At 40.3% G+C, this 18,014-nt stretch overlaps 2 protein-coding genes across 2 annotated transcripts; one reads left to right on the top strand and one right to left on the bottom strand.

The window, feature by feature from the left end:
* Window positions 1-1,790: 1,790 nt before the first annotated feature.
* LIMS2 (LIM zinc finger domain containing 2) lies at window positions 1,791-17,437 on the bottom strand. The gene is made up of 9 exons (XM_009486839.2): window positions 17,273-17,437; window positions 16,372-16,438; window positions 15,944-16,064; window positions 6,178-6,327; window positions 5,170-5,320; window positions 3,984-4,076; window positions 3,019-3,067; window positions 2,757-2,832; window positions 1,791-1,938 (listed from the first exon to the last, which is right to left on the bottom strand). Exons 1-9 carry the CDS (start codon window positions 17,426-17,428, stop codon window positions 1,791-1,793), a joined length of 1,011 nt encoding a protein of 336 aa, XP_009485114.1. The 5' UTR covers window positions 17,429-17,437.
* GPR17 (G protein-coupled receptor 17) lies at window positions 12,703-13,857 on the top strand. The gene has a single exon (XM_009486829.2). It carries the CDS (start codon window positions 12,703-12,705, stop codon window positions 13,735-13,737), a length of 1,035 nt encoding a protein of 344 aa, XP_009485104.1. The 3' UTR covers window positions 13,738-13,857.
* Window positions 17,438-18,014: the final 577 nt, after the last annotated feature.

Genomic DNA, 18,014 nt, shown 5'->3' with positions numbered 1-18,014 from the left:
CGCTTTAGCTATTATCTTGTTTAGATCTATTCATAGTGAAGTGTGATGGCACCAAGGACAATTTTAAGGTAGATTATTGCCCCAATCCAGCTGCTGCTCACACATACAAGAAGTGAGAAAGCTTTAACTTCTTGCTAGCTAATTCACCTGGGGCTGCAGCGTGGTGCCTAGGCCCAACTGCTGTGGTCATTTGACCTACTAAACTAGCCACTTTTTGGAACATTTAAATCATGCAAGGGACAGCCATCCTCCAGTGCCTTTCATTCTGTCCACCTGGCAAAACGGCAAGCGCAGTCTCCAACTATCCAGGGAAAGGGATTTTCAGGCTGCTCAGCTTAGTTCAGCATACGAAACTATGGGGGATACCTCCAGAGATCTCAGAAGCTCACTGTGATTATACAACACACAGGTGGACTCAGGAACAGCACTGCTGATGGCTCACCCCTGAAAAAAATACCAAGTGTTCAAAACCAGTAAATTTCTCAGCACCTTGGGTTATACTAGCAGAGACAGGAGGACCAGTGAAACTTCACCAGTGACAGGCAAAACTACAGAGCAGAACTATATGCTTAAGATGTACAGATTCACATCTGAGGTCCTCTCTTTAAGTAAACTCAGGTCTTAAGAAGAAAGGTGATGGGAAACTCTTATTTGGGTGAAAATTTTAAGAAAAATACTTCATGTTTTTTTTCTGCGTAAGACCACATTTGCTACAAACTGTAAATATTAGAAACCCCTTCGTGTAATTGGTCTTTCTGGAGCATGACCAAGAAGCGTATACTCATCTTTCAAATATAGAGAGAAGCACGGGGAAACTGAAGCGTTTAAATTGGTACCATATTATCAATTCAATTTCATCATGCAAAAGAATAACCAAGGCTCCAGTCACGTTGCCTCAAGAAATGTCAGCTATGCCAGTGGATAAGGCATGCTTTGTGTTGACCACTAGAAGCTCTAGTACCCATGCAGTAGTAGAAAACAAACTGAGAAAATTACAGTGTCAGTTTCTAACAAAATCTTTCATTTCCCATAGCCACCTCCTCCTTAAGGAGAGCCCAACTATTCTGAAGAGGCTGACATGGCCTTGACAATTGAAATCTGCTTAGTACTGAACAGGGAAGCTGCAAAGCAAACTTCTTCAGCTGTCTTAACATTGGACCTAAGCCAGACAAGCAGGCAGTGTAGATGCCATAACTATTGGTTCCTGGGCTTTCCCAGTAAACCTGCAAACCAGAAGGACTGTACAGCATCTGTATATGCTCAGTGGGAATCTAGAGAAAGACCGGAACATTTTGCACATAGCAAGAGTGACAGCTTTCAGAATATTTGCCTACATATTAAAAAAATTAAAAGTGTCTTCACCCAGGGTAAGAAGAGAAATTTTTATACTTTAACTGAAAAAGAGCAAATCACACATTTCTTTCACCCCTACACTCAACCACTGTTTCCAAATTCCTTAGACTACAGAGGAATGGAGAGAGAACTACCGTTCAACCGAGGAAGGAAAGACTGTGTGCAATTCCACAAAGGCAGAAGAAGCTGTTATTAGCAAATTAATAACCAGCCTGTAAACTGCTCAAGCAGAAATCATATTCCTCTTTCTGCCAGTGTTAACGGACAATTGCTTGAGAAAAGGGATAGTCAAGATGCAAGCTACATTACCACAAGCAGGGGAAGATACTACTTATCTTTGGTTTCACTTGTTCTTAGCAATTGCCTCTGTAATCAACAGCTGCTGTGAGCAGCAGCTTATGACTGTAAGAGTGCAGTCAGTAGACTGACAGACCTGTTTAAGCAGAGTTTAAATCCAGAGCTTTGGGATGTGCCTTCTTGGATGCCAGCTCTGACAACTTCTTCAGGCGTTTCTTCAGCTCCAGAGGGAATTTCTCATAGCACTTCTTGCATACAGGCTTCATGTCAAACTCCACAAACTTATTCCTTTAACACAAAGAAGAGTGGGCTATTAAGATGATATTTACAAACTATATGCTTCACTAAATCAAGTCTCCGTGCATCTACGTAAATGCTGTTGTTTGTGTTCTGCTGCATGCATAAAACAACTCATTTCCTCGTCTGGTCGTGTAAGTACAGAGACTGGGGGTTCTTACAAGGGAACTAGGGTCTTTAGTATTGCTAGTTAAACAAGGAGCAAGATTTTGCTATATATTTGTATGTAACAGTCTAGAATAATAATGTTGTTATCGAATGGAAGTGTCACTTCAAAGGTCCTCTTTGTGATGAATTAGAGCTCCTTCATATACAAGGCCAGTGGGGCCAATACAGCATAGTAGGATAAGGGTTTGAACCTGAGAAGGGAAAAATGTAGGATTGCTTTGTTTTCTGTCCATCTTCTACATATTTGAAGTAACTGGCACAATATTTTCTTTCAAAATAATCTACACAATTGCAAATACTGTCATTGAGGGGAACATCCAGACTAAGGAGACATGGAAGCTTCAGGTATTTCAGGACAGGAAGTTACTCAACGTTTAGAGCCTTCCTTCTGCACTGCTGAGTGAGTTCTCCCCTTACCCAACTTTCTTATAGAATAGATTAATGAAGGAAAATAAAGTAGAGAGGATGCCATAGTCCCAGCTCACTTTTAGTTCTGAAATCAGTGGAATTAGAAGCACCTGCTCCCACAGAGAAAAGGTATATTGCCCCTCACAGAGGCACTGGCTCATGGTTCCCCCAAGTTGATACCCTGTCTTAGGGGCAAATGTCTAATACGGTCCAAAATATAAACCCTGACTTACTTCAGTGTAAGTTTGATGTTGCAGGTGGAGCAGGAGAAGCAATTCACACACCAGGCCTTGTTAAGAGCTGATACCACTGCAAAAGCAAAAGCACAAAATAAGAAGAAACTGCCGGATTATTTGAATTTGGATTTGTATCCAAATTCAAATGAGGCCAGATGTGAAAAGAAACACTAGTGCCTTGCAACTGTGGGACTGCAACAGCTGCACTAACAAATGGAACAAGGACAGCAACCCAAAACAAGGAGAGAACAAATCTTACCATCTCCCTCTATCACGTGGCTGCAGTTGTAGCAGACATCTCCAAAGAGCTGCACAGCAAAAGAAATAAGAACAGGAACTCATGTTACTGACTACTCATGCTCCCCAAATTACACAGCTGGTGTGAACATTAAATCCTAACAATCAAAGAATTCCCAGACATTGCAAGTAGCCCCAAAATATACCAATTTAAATCTTCTGAATAACTTCTCATACACTTGCCAAATAGTCTATGTTCCTTTGGATCTCGTGCAACTAAACGCTACAAAACCTTTTTTGTTGATGCCTCACACTCTACCACTGTTATGTGATCTTAAAGTCCTGTACACGTGGCAATTTGGAGAAAAGAGGATTGGTAGAGTATGATGCTTACTGTAGACAAACATTTCCTGATGCTTAACTATGAACATCAAAATAAAACCTAGAGCTACTTTCTAAACAGTAACACCTATCTCTTACCTACTTTCTAAACAGTAACACCTATCTCTTATGAGAGAAAGAGACTAATTTATCTGACAGAAGAAAATACCAAACTCATAGCTGTTCAGCAGAGTCATACAGAAAAAACAGGATTTGATTGGCTTTTGAAATGTACTTTTCTTATGCTTTAGACAGCACAATATTTATCCTAGGCCCATGGAAGCAAGTAATTATCAAAGAAGTCCACACATAGTTTTGCAGTAGAATTACAGGGATTTTAATCACAACCCATGGTCAGTGTTTTTTTCTGTCAATGGCACAAAGAAAAATCAATACCCCCAAGACACTTCTACCATGTTCTCAGCACCACTTTTCACATCTACCAAGAAAAACTATTTTTTCTGTTAAATCTCACTAGTTTCTTAATATTACATTGCCTCTACAAATTCAGATTATGCAAAATCTGCATATCTTTGCATATATAAAATGCAAAAAAAACATTTGCCAGTTAGAGCAAGTGCCTACAGTATAGATGGCAGAATTTACCTGGTTATAGTGAGTTTCACAATAAGCCAGTCCTTTTTTCTCGTAGTGTCGGTGCCCCAAGAATGGCTTCTCACATTTGGCACAAACAAAATGCTGTAAAAGAAAAGAAGACATTCAGTGGCAGGCAAAGCGACTTTTACATCGCCAGGGAAAAACTTGCATTGCTACAAACCATGGCTCAATACAAGACACTTAATCATAGAATCATAGAATGGTTTGGGTTGGAAACCCCAACAGGGACACCTTCCACTAGACCAGGTTGCTCAAAGCCCCATCCAACCTGGCCTTGAACACTTCCAGGAAGGGGGCATCCACAACTTACCTGGGCAACCTGTTCCAGTGCCTCACCACCCTCACAGTAAAGAATTTCTTCCTAATATCTCATCTAAATCTACCCTCTTTCAGTTTAAAAATGCTACCCCTTCAGCTTTAATGAAACTCAGGCAGGAAAATCTTTACGGAAGTATAAGCAAAGAGGAAATATTTAGTCTACTATAGTAATTAAGAATTGTGTTAAAGATAGGTAGAAGACCCGCTGAAAGGGCAGTCACCTTGTGTGATAGACTTGCAGACTATTATCTTGCTTGTTTCAGAGAAGAGAAACAGGGACATAAAACATGGTTGGTATGAATGCACTTCAAATGAGCAGCATCATCTCTCTCGGTTCAAGCCCTAGGAAGCTTACATCACTAAACCCATAAATCACTAAAAAACTTCAAAGCAAGCTGTGACGACTCAGCTGGAAGTTATACAAACAATGAGCTGAAAAGGCTTAAAAAGCAAGAATTGCACTGGCTCTGCCTGCATTACAAATTCTAACACTGTTATGAACCTGTTAACTGGGGTTGGATAGGATATATCTAATTACATCATGGTAAATATGTAAATTTATTAGCAAGTAAATGCTGTTCAGTGAACTATATTCTGCAAGAATCTTTACAATGCAAGTCAGGCATTTTAAAATTAAGGTTATCACTGTTGTGAAAGCAGAGCTTCCTTAGGTAACCCTGATTACCCTGCTGTACTCATTCACTCACATAAGGTGAAGACAATCTGAAACATAAGCAATTGTTTTTTGTCTGAATTCATATATTACAGATCACGTAAATGTCTACAGCTTCCAACTAGCACTAGTCGTCTTCCAAAATGGCTCCTGAAGGACGTTTCAGATTCTGAGAGGCCTCACCTCAACGTGCCATTGCTTGCCCAGAGCATTGACCACTCGTCCCTCAATGGGCCTGCGGCACGCTCCACAGATGGGGATTCCCATCTTGTCATGGCAGGGCAGGCAATACAGTTCTCCCTTCAGTTCCCGGGCCTCAGCAGTCAGCTCCTTCCTGAAAACACAAACATGTCCCTGAAGTAAGAACACCAAGTGAAGCTCTTTAATACCTGAGATGAAGTTTTGGAAGATTCAACTTGAAAGTTGACATACTTTGGCAATATTCGTGCTACAATGCGGAGTCATTAAATTCAGCTAGTGAAAAAACAGTTATTGTCAACTCATCTTTCCAAAATTGCTTTCTCAGTTCACCAGACAAGAGAACATACATGGAATATGTATGTTGGCTAGATACTCTGGCAGAAATAGGAGGTGCGCTTACATGGAACAATGCAGTATCATGCTAAGACTCAAGGTATCTTTGAATAGGATAGCTCAGGTACAATGATCATCCTAGCAGTGCTCAGCACTGAGCCATTTACTTTATTCTTCAGCACTTTACCCATTCTAGGGCAGTACTGTGCTCCAATTATACTGCCTTCATAGTAAGTAATTCAGGTCAGACAGGTATCAGCATGGTAATGGACCGTGCCAGAAGAGTGACACAGCTCACCAAGTCATCTTTTTTTTCTATCCACGAATGCAAAGTGAAACTATTTTGAATAGCTTGGCAACCGCTATCTTTGGACAACACTATTATTGTAAGCTTTCAGGTAAGTTCATAACAAGGAACTATTTTCATTTTCAGTATAAAATAGTGTCATTCAAATTTAGGATAAAAGAACACTGAACAGCAAAATAAAACTAAAGTTCCTGTAGGCTTTCCAAACTTCTTTCAATTTCTCCCCACACAATTTCTGTTTCTTCAACAATGTGAAGGCAGCAAAGTTTAGGCCTTGGAAAGGACTGCACTGCTGACTGTACTGTTTGTCTCTCTCCTTTTTTGTCAGAGTTTAGAATATGAGAACATACCCACAGTGGGTGCAGTTGAAGTGATCCGGATGGTAGGAATCATTCCTAAACATCAGAGGCTGCTCATCAATTATCAAGTGGCACTTCTGACAGATGTATTTGCCCAGTCCCTTAGCTTTTTCACGGTTATGGCATGGCCTGCACAGATGCCTGGTTGAACAAAGTAAAGAAAAGAAAATACTAAGAAATTCTTTCTCCTAGAACAGTGTGCAGTGCATGCTGTAGGAGGTACTTTAAGTAACAGAAGCAGCGTATCCCGAGGTTAGACTAAATGTAATTTAGTTTAGTAACCTGCCTTTCACATCAGTTGCAAAGAAAAGAGTATGTGGATAGAACAGTCACAGAGTTGTATTTCCTTAGAATACTCCTCCAGCATTCACTGATTTACATCCCATCAGGGATATCATTGTGTCATTCTTCTAGGTATCCTTTCCAGTTGTTCTAGATCCTTTTTGAGATCTCTCTATTACTACCTACGGGATCCAGCCATAACAGAAGCATTACAGCACTGGGAGGGAGTCGAGGAGAGAGAATGAAAAATATTAAACCAAAGCACATTGCTCGAATGCCTTCACCATGGCTGGATTCCTCAAGTCTTCAATAGCTAGGACAAACAAGAGACCATTGAGTACTAGGTCTTCTGCCTACAAATTCCTTTTAGTGCTAAGTTAAAGAAAATAAAGAACTACACAATTTTGCAATTTTATGTGGTAAATGTAACTGTGTTCCTATCACATGTTCTAGAACATATGACAATAGAGTCCTGAACAGGTAGATAAGCCAAATTTCTGGTAGAAAAGCCTGGGCAAAGGCATAAAAAAATTCTGGAAAGGCTGATGGAATCCACCAGTTTTATCCCAATATTTAGGAGCTGTTCAGTTTACTTGCCTATTACCTATCCCTCTAGCTGCAATGCTGCAGACTGGGAAGAATTTATGATAAAACAAAAATGACAGAGGAATGACTTCTGTGCATTTCTTTGTCACAAAACAGACAAGCCTGCTTAATTCCTTTCACTATATCACTTTGTGAAACACTTGCTGAGATTTACAGGTCATTCTCAAAAGACACCAGACAAAAGGGGAAGTTCAGATGCAAAGGGTAGATTTATGGCTGAAGTAGTGGGTTCTTTTCAGGGCCCCTTCCAAAATACTGCTGCGATGAATCACTTACCCTTAGATCTGTAAAATGGGGATAAGAATACAACACAGATGTTGTTGTGAGACCTCAAACATTTATGACCCTCTGCTGGCAGGCGCCTGTCTAAGTGCTAAGTATCATTATTATTCTCCCCAAATCTGAGTCCTCCTGTCAGCAAGTGTCTCTCTCCAAGGCTGGAACTACTGTCTGCCCAGACGGAGTCCAGAAAAAGCAGACAGCACCCCATTATAAGGAAACATGCAGCTGTGCTCATCTCAGCATAAAGGCATCAGTTTTATTCGGCACTGTCAAATGCAGAGTAATTATACGGGGGCAGGACACAGGGACCCTGAAGCAAGTGTCCTGAAAGAGACGCCTCTCATTCAGCTGAATAAGATGCCTTCAGCCATTTGGACTGATAAACCATTATCAACCCCTCCCCACTCACAAACCCTCTCTGCTGTCCCATAGAACCTCCTCTATTGCAAGCAAAGGGAAGTGTTGGACAGGCTAAGCTGTTACCATAGCAGCCGCCCTTCTCCCCCTCCTCACTCCCACCATTATGGAATTATCCCATTCTGAAATGTCCTGTTGTGTCTATTAATACCAGACTTCCCCCAAACAATGCTTCTCTCCACCCTCCTGAAATAATCAGGGGACTCCAAGAAGTCTGTGTTCACGGCTGGGAGTTCAGTAGCAGCCTTTAGTAAGCACCATGAACACTGGAATATTCATACAGTGTATTCATATCTATAACAGCAGCAGCAACCCCAGTGCCAAGAGTTCAGCTGGGATGAAGACTGCTCTTCACTGCTGGGGTGTCCTCTCCCCTGCCCTGTTGTGTGACTGAGCTGATAATGCACTATCAGAGCTAGAAGGACACTATATAGAGGGGCTCCCCTCTCCACCCTCAGCAACTCTGCCACTGTGTGCTCTTTTTGGATCATCTTATTGTTTTCACCGTTGCTGCTTCTACTTGGTTTGCTGTCATCAGGAGTTCCTCGAGATTTTCCCCCAAAGGACCCTACACTCCACCCATAGGACTGCACTGTAAAGAGGTAAGAGACAAACTTCTGTTAGCAGAATAATGAAGGAGCTTTCCTAATGGCATTAGTTTTAGCTGACATCAGTGAGGTGGAAAGACACACGCACAGAGGCGGATGAATATAATGCAAAAACAGGCAGCATTTTTTGAACTTTGAAGAGTAATTTCCTCACTCTGCTTCACATCACTCCCCCAAAACATAGAAGTTTTCAGACTTCTGTACCTAGTGTACATCCATTTGTGCCAGGAAACTGGTAAAACTGACAGTTGTATGGTATGTCCAGTGCTCTCTGACACTGCTTTGATGCTCACAAGAAACAAGTATTTTGGCTGAAGGGTGGGAGGCTCAGCAGGGAGTGATTTTCAGGAGAGTAATTTCAGTCAGAAGTGGACTACTTCTAATGAAGAGTACTTTCAGTGAAAGATAAAAGACACTCCCATTTGACAAGATACTACAACCATAATCATAAAAACCCACAAACTAGCATAATCCCAAACCAGAAACTGCTCTAGCTGAGAGCAAGAACAGGAATTTCTGATATCTGCTACAAACGCTAACATATAGTTCAAATTTACCTGCTGTGGGCATTTTAATGAAAGCCCCAAACTAGCCAGGTAACTAACTTACGACGAACTAAATATTTCTTCTGCTTATTAATTGTTTCATTAATGATACAGAGCACCTGCTGAAAGAGTAATCAGGTTGTGTCTATAATGACAGCCTTGTGGATTGTTATCTTGCTTGTTTCTGAGCAGAAGAGAAACGGCATAAAATATGGTCAATGTGCATGCATTTCAAATGAGCTTTGATGTCCTCATTACAGCTCAGCCCTGGGAAGCCTGTGAGAATGGCTCATTCCAGAACAGTGCTCTGTTTAGCAATACGTAAATCACTAAATATTTGCACAACACCAAGAGTGCAATCCAAGTGAAAATTATTGGACAATGAGCCAGACTCCTAAAGGAGTTTTCTGTGTGTGGAGTCAAAGCCTCTTGCACCACATAGCTCAGCACAAACTACACAGTCTAGGTCATTTGGGAAGGTTTCTAGTTTGCTTTTAGCATTCATACAGACTAGTAGAACAAGCTTTCTAGAACTTTTGAGTGCTTTTTTGTAAGCATAACAAATGAAAAAGAAAGAAAAAACTAAAAAATAAACACATTTATTTTAAATTGATAGGATAAAAGCCAGACAAAATAGAAGTGGAACTGTAAATAACAGCAAAGGTCTTTCTGCACTGTCTACAGAACACACTGTCAAAGAACTATTACTTTTGTAAAGTTGTAGCATTTTGTTGAAAACATGTACACTCTAAAAATAAGCTCAACAATTAATTCCAGTGGCATGTCAGCTTTTTTCCTAATCTACTCAAGTGTTACACTACAATTTTCATGTCAACAAGCAGAATTGTAAAAAAAAAAAAAAAAAAAAAAAAAAAAAAATTAAAAACTTGATTAAAATTCCCTTCTAATTTAAAACCTAAGCAAAATTAGAAAGCGGCCCACTTCCCTTTTCTATGATTTCTGATTTACCTCCCTTCAGCTTGCTCTAAAAAGTAAATTAGGTAACAGCAGCTCTCGTATGAAGGCACTCATTTGAAAAGGCGGAATCTATTTCGATTTTATCATTAGTTCTAAGCCTCTCCCTTCCTGACACTGACATACTGGGCTGCTAGATAGCTCTGACATTTTCCTTTCTACTCCACCCCACAGTATTTTGCACTGAAAGCATGTCCAGATGGGAATCAATGCAGACTCAATGCTGCCGTCAGTGAGGACAAAACTCTCAACTTTTAAGTCTTGGCTATTCCAAGTCTGGCACTGACACTCAGCTGAATCTGAATCCCAAAGATCCTCCTTAGGAAATCAGCTCAAATAGAATCAGTTCAATGTATTATGCTGCTAAACCTAGTGTTTAGCTTGTAAACAGGGAAAAAGTCAGCTTACTGCTTCACTTCCTGAACTGACTTAAATCATTATCATCAAGACAAGAGACATCCCTGCCTGTTCCATTAGACAACCCTTGCTTCTGCCTTTTCAGCTGGCCCAAGCCAGCGTATACTGCTTTCTCAGTGGTGTCACAACCATGTATAGAGTAATGCTTAGCCATCAGGCCACCCGATCACTGACAGGTATGTATGTAAAGATCACCTGATGACATTTTTGCAGATGAAAAGCATATTTAAACAAAGTGCCTGGCACAAAAAAAGGCTGCATAGCCAGAACGTCAGGTGACAGGTACTATTGTAAATTAACAGCCAGTAAAAAGGCATGGCCTCATCGTATTTCTCCTTTGGTATGCAATAGAAAAATACATATTTAAACTAATTCCATCCAGGGAGGACAAGTATTTGAGCATTCAACGTTACTATGACATACAAACTTCAGAATCTTGTGCTCAAAAATACTTGCAGGTTTTACTTTGTAAGGGACAAATAAACACTAGAAAGAAAAATTGCGGGCTCCTCTGCAAACCCAGGAAATTCTCACAGAACTGCAACAGGGAATTTTCCTTTTGTACCTGAAAGCAAGATTTCACATATATTTTTATAGATAAAATGTCCCTTGGGAAAAAGGGCAGTACAGTCTTCCTTGCACATGCACTTTTAGTATCTCCAAGACAATAATTTGTCTAGGACTACAAAGAAGCATGCAGCTGGCAGCAGGCAGTGAGTACCCCACACACTCAAACCTGGAGTCTTTTTTGGGCCATAAACATGCAGGGTATCTAGGCAATGCATGGATTAAGAAGGCCCCTCTGTGGCCATATGAAGAAATTTCAGTTTCTGAATTTCACTCAGTCTACCCTCTGTTGACTTTTGTCTCTTCAGCTGTGAACTAAACAGAAGTGGTCCAGCATATTAACCTCTAGCTGTTGTAGTTTTCTGTTCACCTGAAAGTGACAGCAGCCCCACAAAAGATGGTAATTACCTTGGATCTTGTTTACACTTTCCAACATATTGGTCTGTTCTTAATCCTATTTCAGTTTCTTGATTAGCCACCAATATTTTTAGACATCTGAATAATCAGCTCTGTTCAGAAGCCAGATGCATTGCATAATGCCTTGAATCAACTGTCTAATGATGTAAGATTTCAGCATATACCATAGCTTCTCCCGAGACTAAAAATTTCATCTAATGATGTCAGGAACTATCTTAAAATTTTAATCTCAGTAGAGGAAAATGGATGTATTTAAAGATGTATTGAATATTACGGAGAAACGGTCAATCAATACAAAATGCAACAGTGAGCACAATGGAGGTACTGCTGCACATACTGTAACACCTCTGAGGAATCCAAGAAACAGAGACTATACTGGAAACTCAGACTGCCTGCATTTCCCTACCACCTATACCCGCAGATCAGAAATGTATAAAAAGCTACAGGTAGGCGCCTAGAAAATCTTATCAGTTTTTGTTGATGCTGTTCAGGCCCCTGCAGACAACAGAGAGGCTGGCACAGCTAAGCTTGGAAAAGGCCCTGGATAAGCTACAGTGGAGTTCAGGCTTTTGAGGGAGGAAGAGAGAGAATTATGCTGGGAGGAAAAGAAAGCTGCAGGGAAGGATGACACTTTGACAAGTAACTGACAGCATGGGCATTACTAATAATCTTCTCTGAGTCAATTCAGTGCTTTTTGCTGTTCAAATGAGATGCTGCTACCCATCTGAAAAGTTTCTTCCTATATTGGAACTAGATGCATTTGCCTTAAATACAGGACTTTAGACTAAAATAATTCTCAAAGATTTTCAGGAACCCTGCTGGTTTTTCTTAGTAACAGCAATACCTGACCTGTCTTCCACCTCTTCTAGGAAGAAGACAGATATTCTAAGCTAGGTCACCTTACAACAGATACCTGCGCTCAGAAAAGCCGACTTCTTAGGAGCTCTTCAGCCCTGAATCAGGCTTTCAAATTAAACATTGCAAATACTTTCTAGCTAGACATACAGAACCCACTTCCACGCTTCCATTAACCACACACGCATTTCACTACTCTCTTATTCAACTGATCTCAGCACAGGTTGGAGACAAGCTCATAATCAGCTGGCTAGCTCTTTATAGTGGTTCCTTCAACAGGAATTAATGGTCTGGAAAACCCAGCCGAGCAAGAGGTATTCAGAATTTTAATATAATGGTTTAAACTCAGACTGACCTATTGTATTAAATACCAATATTAGCAAGCAGGAGACATCACTGATTTCCATGTGTGGTTTTTTGAGTGGGTTTTTTGGGTTTGGGTTTTTTTTTTTTTCTCCCCTTCACAAAACCAGGCTCTTTTGTAATATACTGTCTCAATTCTTCCAGGTTGTGCTGGTTTTTTTTCTTCAAAACTTTGGTGAAAAATGAATGACCCAGCAGATACCTCAAGCCTACTCTTCAATTGCTCAAATCCATCAAATTTCTCTTTGGAAGTGTCAGAGCAATGTGGTAAAGAGACGCACCTCGAGAACATCCTTTTTGCCACTTTCTACTTCCTGGACTTCATCCTAGCTTTTGTTGGCAATGCCCTGGCTCTTTGGCTCTTCATCCGGGACCAAAAGTCAGGCACACCTGCCAACATTTTCCTGATGCATCTTGCTGTGGCTGACCTGTCCTTTGTGCTGGTACTTCCCACCCGGCTGGTGTACCATTTTTCTGGTAATCATTGGCCGTTTGGTGAAATCCCATGCAGACTCACTGGCTTCCTTTTTTACCTCAACATGTACGCTAGCATCTATTTCCTCATGTGTATCAGTGTTGACCGTTTCCTAGCCATTGTGCACCCTGTGAAGTCCATCAAGCTCCGCAGGTCCCTTTATGCCCATTTGGCATGTGCCTTTCTATGGGTTATAGTTGGGGTTGCAATGGCACCTCTGCTGCTCAGCGTGCAGACAGTCAAGATGAAAAACACAACTGTCTGCCTGCAGCTCTACAGAGAAAAGGCATCACGTCATGCCCTTGTGTCCTTAGCAGTGGCATTCACCTTCCCATTTGTTACTACAGTGACTTGCTACTTATTAATCATCCGAAGCCTAAAGAGTGGAAACAGAGTAGAGAAACACCTGAAGGAAAAAGCTATCAAAATGATCATCATGGTCCTGATGATCTTTCTCATTTGCTTTGTACCTTATCATGTCAATCGCTACATTTATATTCTCCATTACAATGGGACCAAAACCTCCTGTGAAACACAGCGTATTCTAGCCCTCAGTAACCGCATCACTTCCTGCCTCACAAGTCTAAATGGTGCCTTTGACCCTGTCATGTATTTTTTTGTAGCTGAGAAATTCCGTGAGGCTTTGTGCAATCTGTTTTGTGTTAAAAAGACTGTAATGTTGCCTCAAACATACGAGGGCAAGACAAATGAAAGCTCACTGAGTGCTAAATCTGAACTGTGAACATGACTCTTGTCACTGCTTTGACTTAAGAACGTTCTATTCCACCAAAATCAGTTGAGAGCGCAAATATGCAGCGAGATAGTCCACCCACAGTCACTCCTCCTGAGGAGGGAAGTCCTGTTGTTTTTATGGGACTGCAATCAGCAAGAACCCCTCTGACAACAGAGATCACATGTTCTTGTCTTACTGAAACTGCAAACAGAAGTACAGTTCTACTGATTTCCCGGATGTGAAACTGAGGGCTTAGGAACACTTAGAAATATGGAAACACTTAGGAATATGGAAAGTAGCAAAGAGGCTATTAAATGGACATTTAAAAAAAAAGAAAAAAAAAGAAAAAAAAAAAGAAAAAAAAAAGAAAAGAACTTAATTCCCAAAGCATTCAGCAACTATTCTGCACAATGCATACAGCCTACTTTAAAATATTGTATTGTGCCAGCAGTAGAGATCCACTCCTGAGATCGACCTGCCTGATGCTGATGAAATGACAGAATGCTTACACATGTTGTTCAAGTCTCTGATTTCAAAGCGTTTATACATAGTAGACAGAAAATTGGTACTAAATGGTGGCAAGAAAAAACAAGACTAAAATGCTGCAATGCACCCAACCTGGACTGGAATTAAGATAGGACTTATAATTTTACTACTTCCCAGCATTCAGAGATGGAGATGAGCTTCATACTACCTTTTCTATCTGCCCTCTGCCACTGTCTCAAAGCTGCAGACAGAGGATGGACAACAGTTACTACACTGCCTCTTTTACATAGTTCCCTGCAAAACACCAGATAACCTGATATCCTGATAACCCTCAAACTAAAGAGTGAAAAAGGGCTGTTTAGGAATACAGCATTCATCTTTACTACATAACGAATCATAAAAATATGAACCCAAATAGCAAAAGTGAAGAAAAGTAAGCATATGAAGAAGTCCACTTTGTCCAGAAGAGATGCCTGTCTTTGAGATGTTTTACAATTATTTTCTGAGACTTACCTAGCAGACTATTCCTTCACTACAGATAAAGCAAGGATTACCTTAACTATCCTCACTGATACAAATTGCATCCAGTGGAATATGTCTGGAAATGACAGGCAGACTAGGGAAGACGAGGTACAATGAGAAGCGGGAAAAGAAACCCAAGAGTTTCCAATAATATTACTAGAAGACCGCTTCTATGCTATGGAGATAAATATTGTAGGAAATCATGTGACAGGTGAATTATATTTTTTAATGTGTAGATACATACACACACATATCCCTTTTCTGTGCTTTTGAGAATGAGCTCCTTACCATTTTAGATTTGATCTACAAATTATGAAATCAAACACACTTTATCTTGCTTGAACTGCTTCAATCCTGACTGCTTTCCCAGAACACCCTAGGTGCTATCACAACAGCCCATTCTAACAAGCTTAGGTGTCAAAAAAAAAAAATCAGTTATGTCCAGCTCCAAAAACTAAGTCACAGAAGTTGCATGCAGGATGGAAGAGAAGAGGGAGTTGAGGGGACTCCCTGCTGGACAGGGTACAAGTATATAACCTTTCCTTCCCTCCTTCACAAGAGAATGTACACTCTAGGAAACTACTAGGCTTTGCTCAAGACAGATGAAAGCCTGAAATTAACTATGAATTGTGCAACACTGTCTGCTAACTGTTGGATTATTTTATTTTCTTATCATGATAGGCTTTTGTACAAGTTCCCTTTTATGTTTTTATTTCTTACTTCTTAATTAAATGCATTAATCAACCTTTAGGACTTATTTTTATATTTCTGTATGTAAAATGAATGATTTCCAAAGACCAGGGGAATCACATGCTGAACAGGCTTTGCTGTAACTGTCGTGTTATTCTCTTGGCCTTTTGCTGTATCTTGATTTCCTGCTCAGCAGCTTACTTGGTAAATAGCCTGCCCAGGATCACATAATCCCTTTTTCTCACTTGCCATTCAGCCTCTTGCCTGAAATCCCTTTCTTTTCCAGAACCCATCCACTAGCTACTAAAATTTGAGTTTCTGCTTTCTACATGTTTAAGTGGATGAAGTACGCCATTCTTTATTCCATTTCCCATCTCCTATCAGGCTATTCCTTAAAGCTTCTTCTGTACCTTTCCAAGCTTTATCTCTCAGTGTACACTAATTGACCACTCTCAACGTCTCACTACTGTATCAATAACATACTGATAAAACTTTCAGAGCTCCTGCTCTATCTTACCTGCCAGCATTCTTCACAAAACCCAGGTCAGCAAGTGCTACATCGCAGAGCTCACAGCGGAAACATTCTGGGTGCCAGTTATTGTTCATTGCCTTGATAACACGCCCAATAATGAACTCACCTGCAAAAGGAAAGCAACACCTTCAGATGTATGCAGAAAACAAGTTTTATCAAAAGTCTACTGCCCTTCATAATCCTTCCATTTTAATACCACAGGAACTATTACAATCTAACTTTGAAAAAAACCCCAATTATTCCCACAAGCAGGATACCCCAAATCACTGCTGGTCTCATGCTTTGTTTCCCTCCAGAGCTCCTGCTCCTTAAAATGACCTCAACAGTCTCAGGCCAGGGCTGGATGCAATGGTGGCAGGTTTGCACAGCCCTGTAGCTGTTACCCCACAGTGCTGACATGCACCACATCTTACCACATTCCCCACAGCAAGGAGCAAACAGCATCTGAAAGTCATGCTCACAGTACTTCCGACCTTCAAACTGTGAACAAAACAAGAGAGAAGGAGCGCTGATGAATAACTGAGCTACTCTTACGTCTTAATAGCTCAGTATGATTTTCCACTGAAATGACCAATTAGTCAAGATCAGTCAAGTTTTCCAGTTCTAGCCCCCCCTCACCTGTTTTTAAAATCCTAAGGATTTTTCTTAAAGAAATATCCAGATATGGCTTCAGCCTCATGGTGAATTTGCATAGCAAATAGTTAAATTAATAGCAATGCTGCTACAAGACAGTAAAGATCTTGAAGTGTTCAAAGCCCTTTTCCTATAATTGGCTTTAATTTAATTTTTGCTTTAATTTTTTTTACTCATGCAATTCAGAACTACTTCTACTACGTGAGGCTAAAACTCATGGCAAATTAAGAATGCAGCATGTTTAAAATAATGTATTACTCAAAATACGTGCTTGCACATATTCTGTAAGAATATTTCAACCTAATTTTTAAATGGGTTCACCGATTTCAGTTGCCCAATTGGAAAAGTTTGGTACAAAATGTTTAAAAATGAAGAAAAAAACTCACTTATGTCTAATGAAACATTAAGAAACATTTTCTATTTTCTTTTTGAAATGCCTCTTACCCAAAGAGCAAGCACACAGTTTTTGTTGTTACTGATGTATAGGAAGGAGTATGTGAGAAGAAAAAAAAAAGGAAATTAAGTCGGAAGCCCCTCAAAGAAATAGCAACAAAGGTTTAGGGCTAAGAAATTAAACATGCAAGAAAGACGGAAATCCGTATTTCTGCCAGAATTTTCACCTAATTCCTTGCATTTTAATGGAGCCATTTCTCTTCTCTTATACACAATATGAGACCTCACCTCATAAAAAAGTCCATCTGGGAACTGACGAAAACATTGAGCACAGACAAAGCAGTTTTCATGATACAGCTCCCCATTGCTGTTCACAATCCTCTCTGCGGGATCAAATCGAGTCTGGCAGCGTTCACATACTGCATTTGCAAGAGCATCAGACATATTACTGGAATAAAGACAAGAGTAAAAACATGAGCAATGTCACAGCCAATCACATGAGTATAATCATATCAGCCAAGTTTTCCCAACATCTATGAACACAACATTTCCACTGCTTTAAACTCCCTTTTAAATGAAAAAAAGAAAAAAGGAAAAAAAAAAAAAAAAAGACCAATGAGTCAATTCAGCACTGACATCAGTTAGAAATAATGTTCTTGCAACTCACACATAGAATCATAGAATCGTTTAGGTTGGAAAAGACCTTTAAGATCATCCAGTCCAACCATTAACCTACACTACCAAGTCCACACTAAACCAATCAAGGGTAGACTAGACTAAACCATGTCCCAAAGTGCCACATCTACCCGTTTTTTAAACACTTCCAGGGATGGTGACTCCACCACCTCTCTGGGCAGCCTGTTCCAATGCTTGACTACCCTTTCCGTGAAGAAATTTTTCCTAATTTCCAACCTAAACCTCCCCTGGTGCAGCTTGAGCCATTTCCTCTTGTCCTATCGCTAACTACATGGGAGAAGAGCCCAACACCCACCTCACTACAGCCTCCTTTCAGGTAGTTGTAGAGAGCGAT

Source organism: Pelecanus crispus, chromosome 9, assembly GCF_030463565.1.
Source record: "Pelecanus crispus isolate bPelCri1 chromosome 9, bPelCri1.pri, whole genome shotgun sequence".
NCBI classification, from domain to species: Eukaryota; Metazoa; Chordata; class Aves; order Pelecaniformes; family Pelecanidae; genus Pelecanus; species Pelecanus crispus.
Note: the sequence above shows the minus strand (reverse complement) of the source record. Positions and strands in the feature narration are given on the sequence as shown.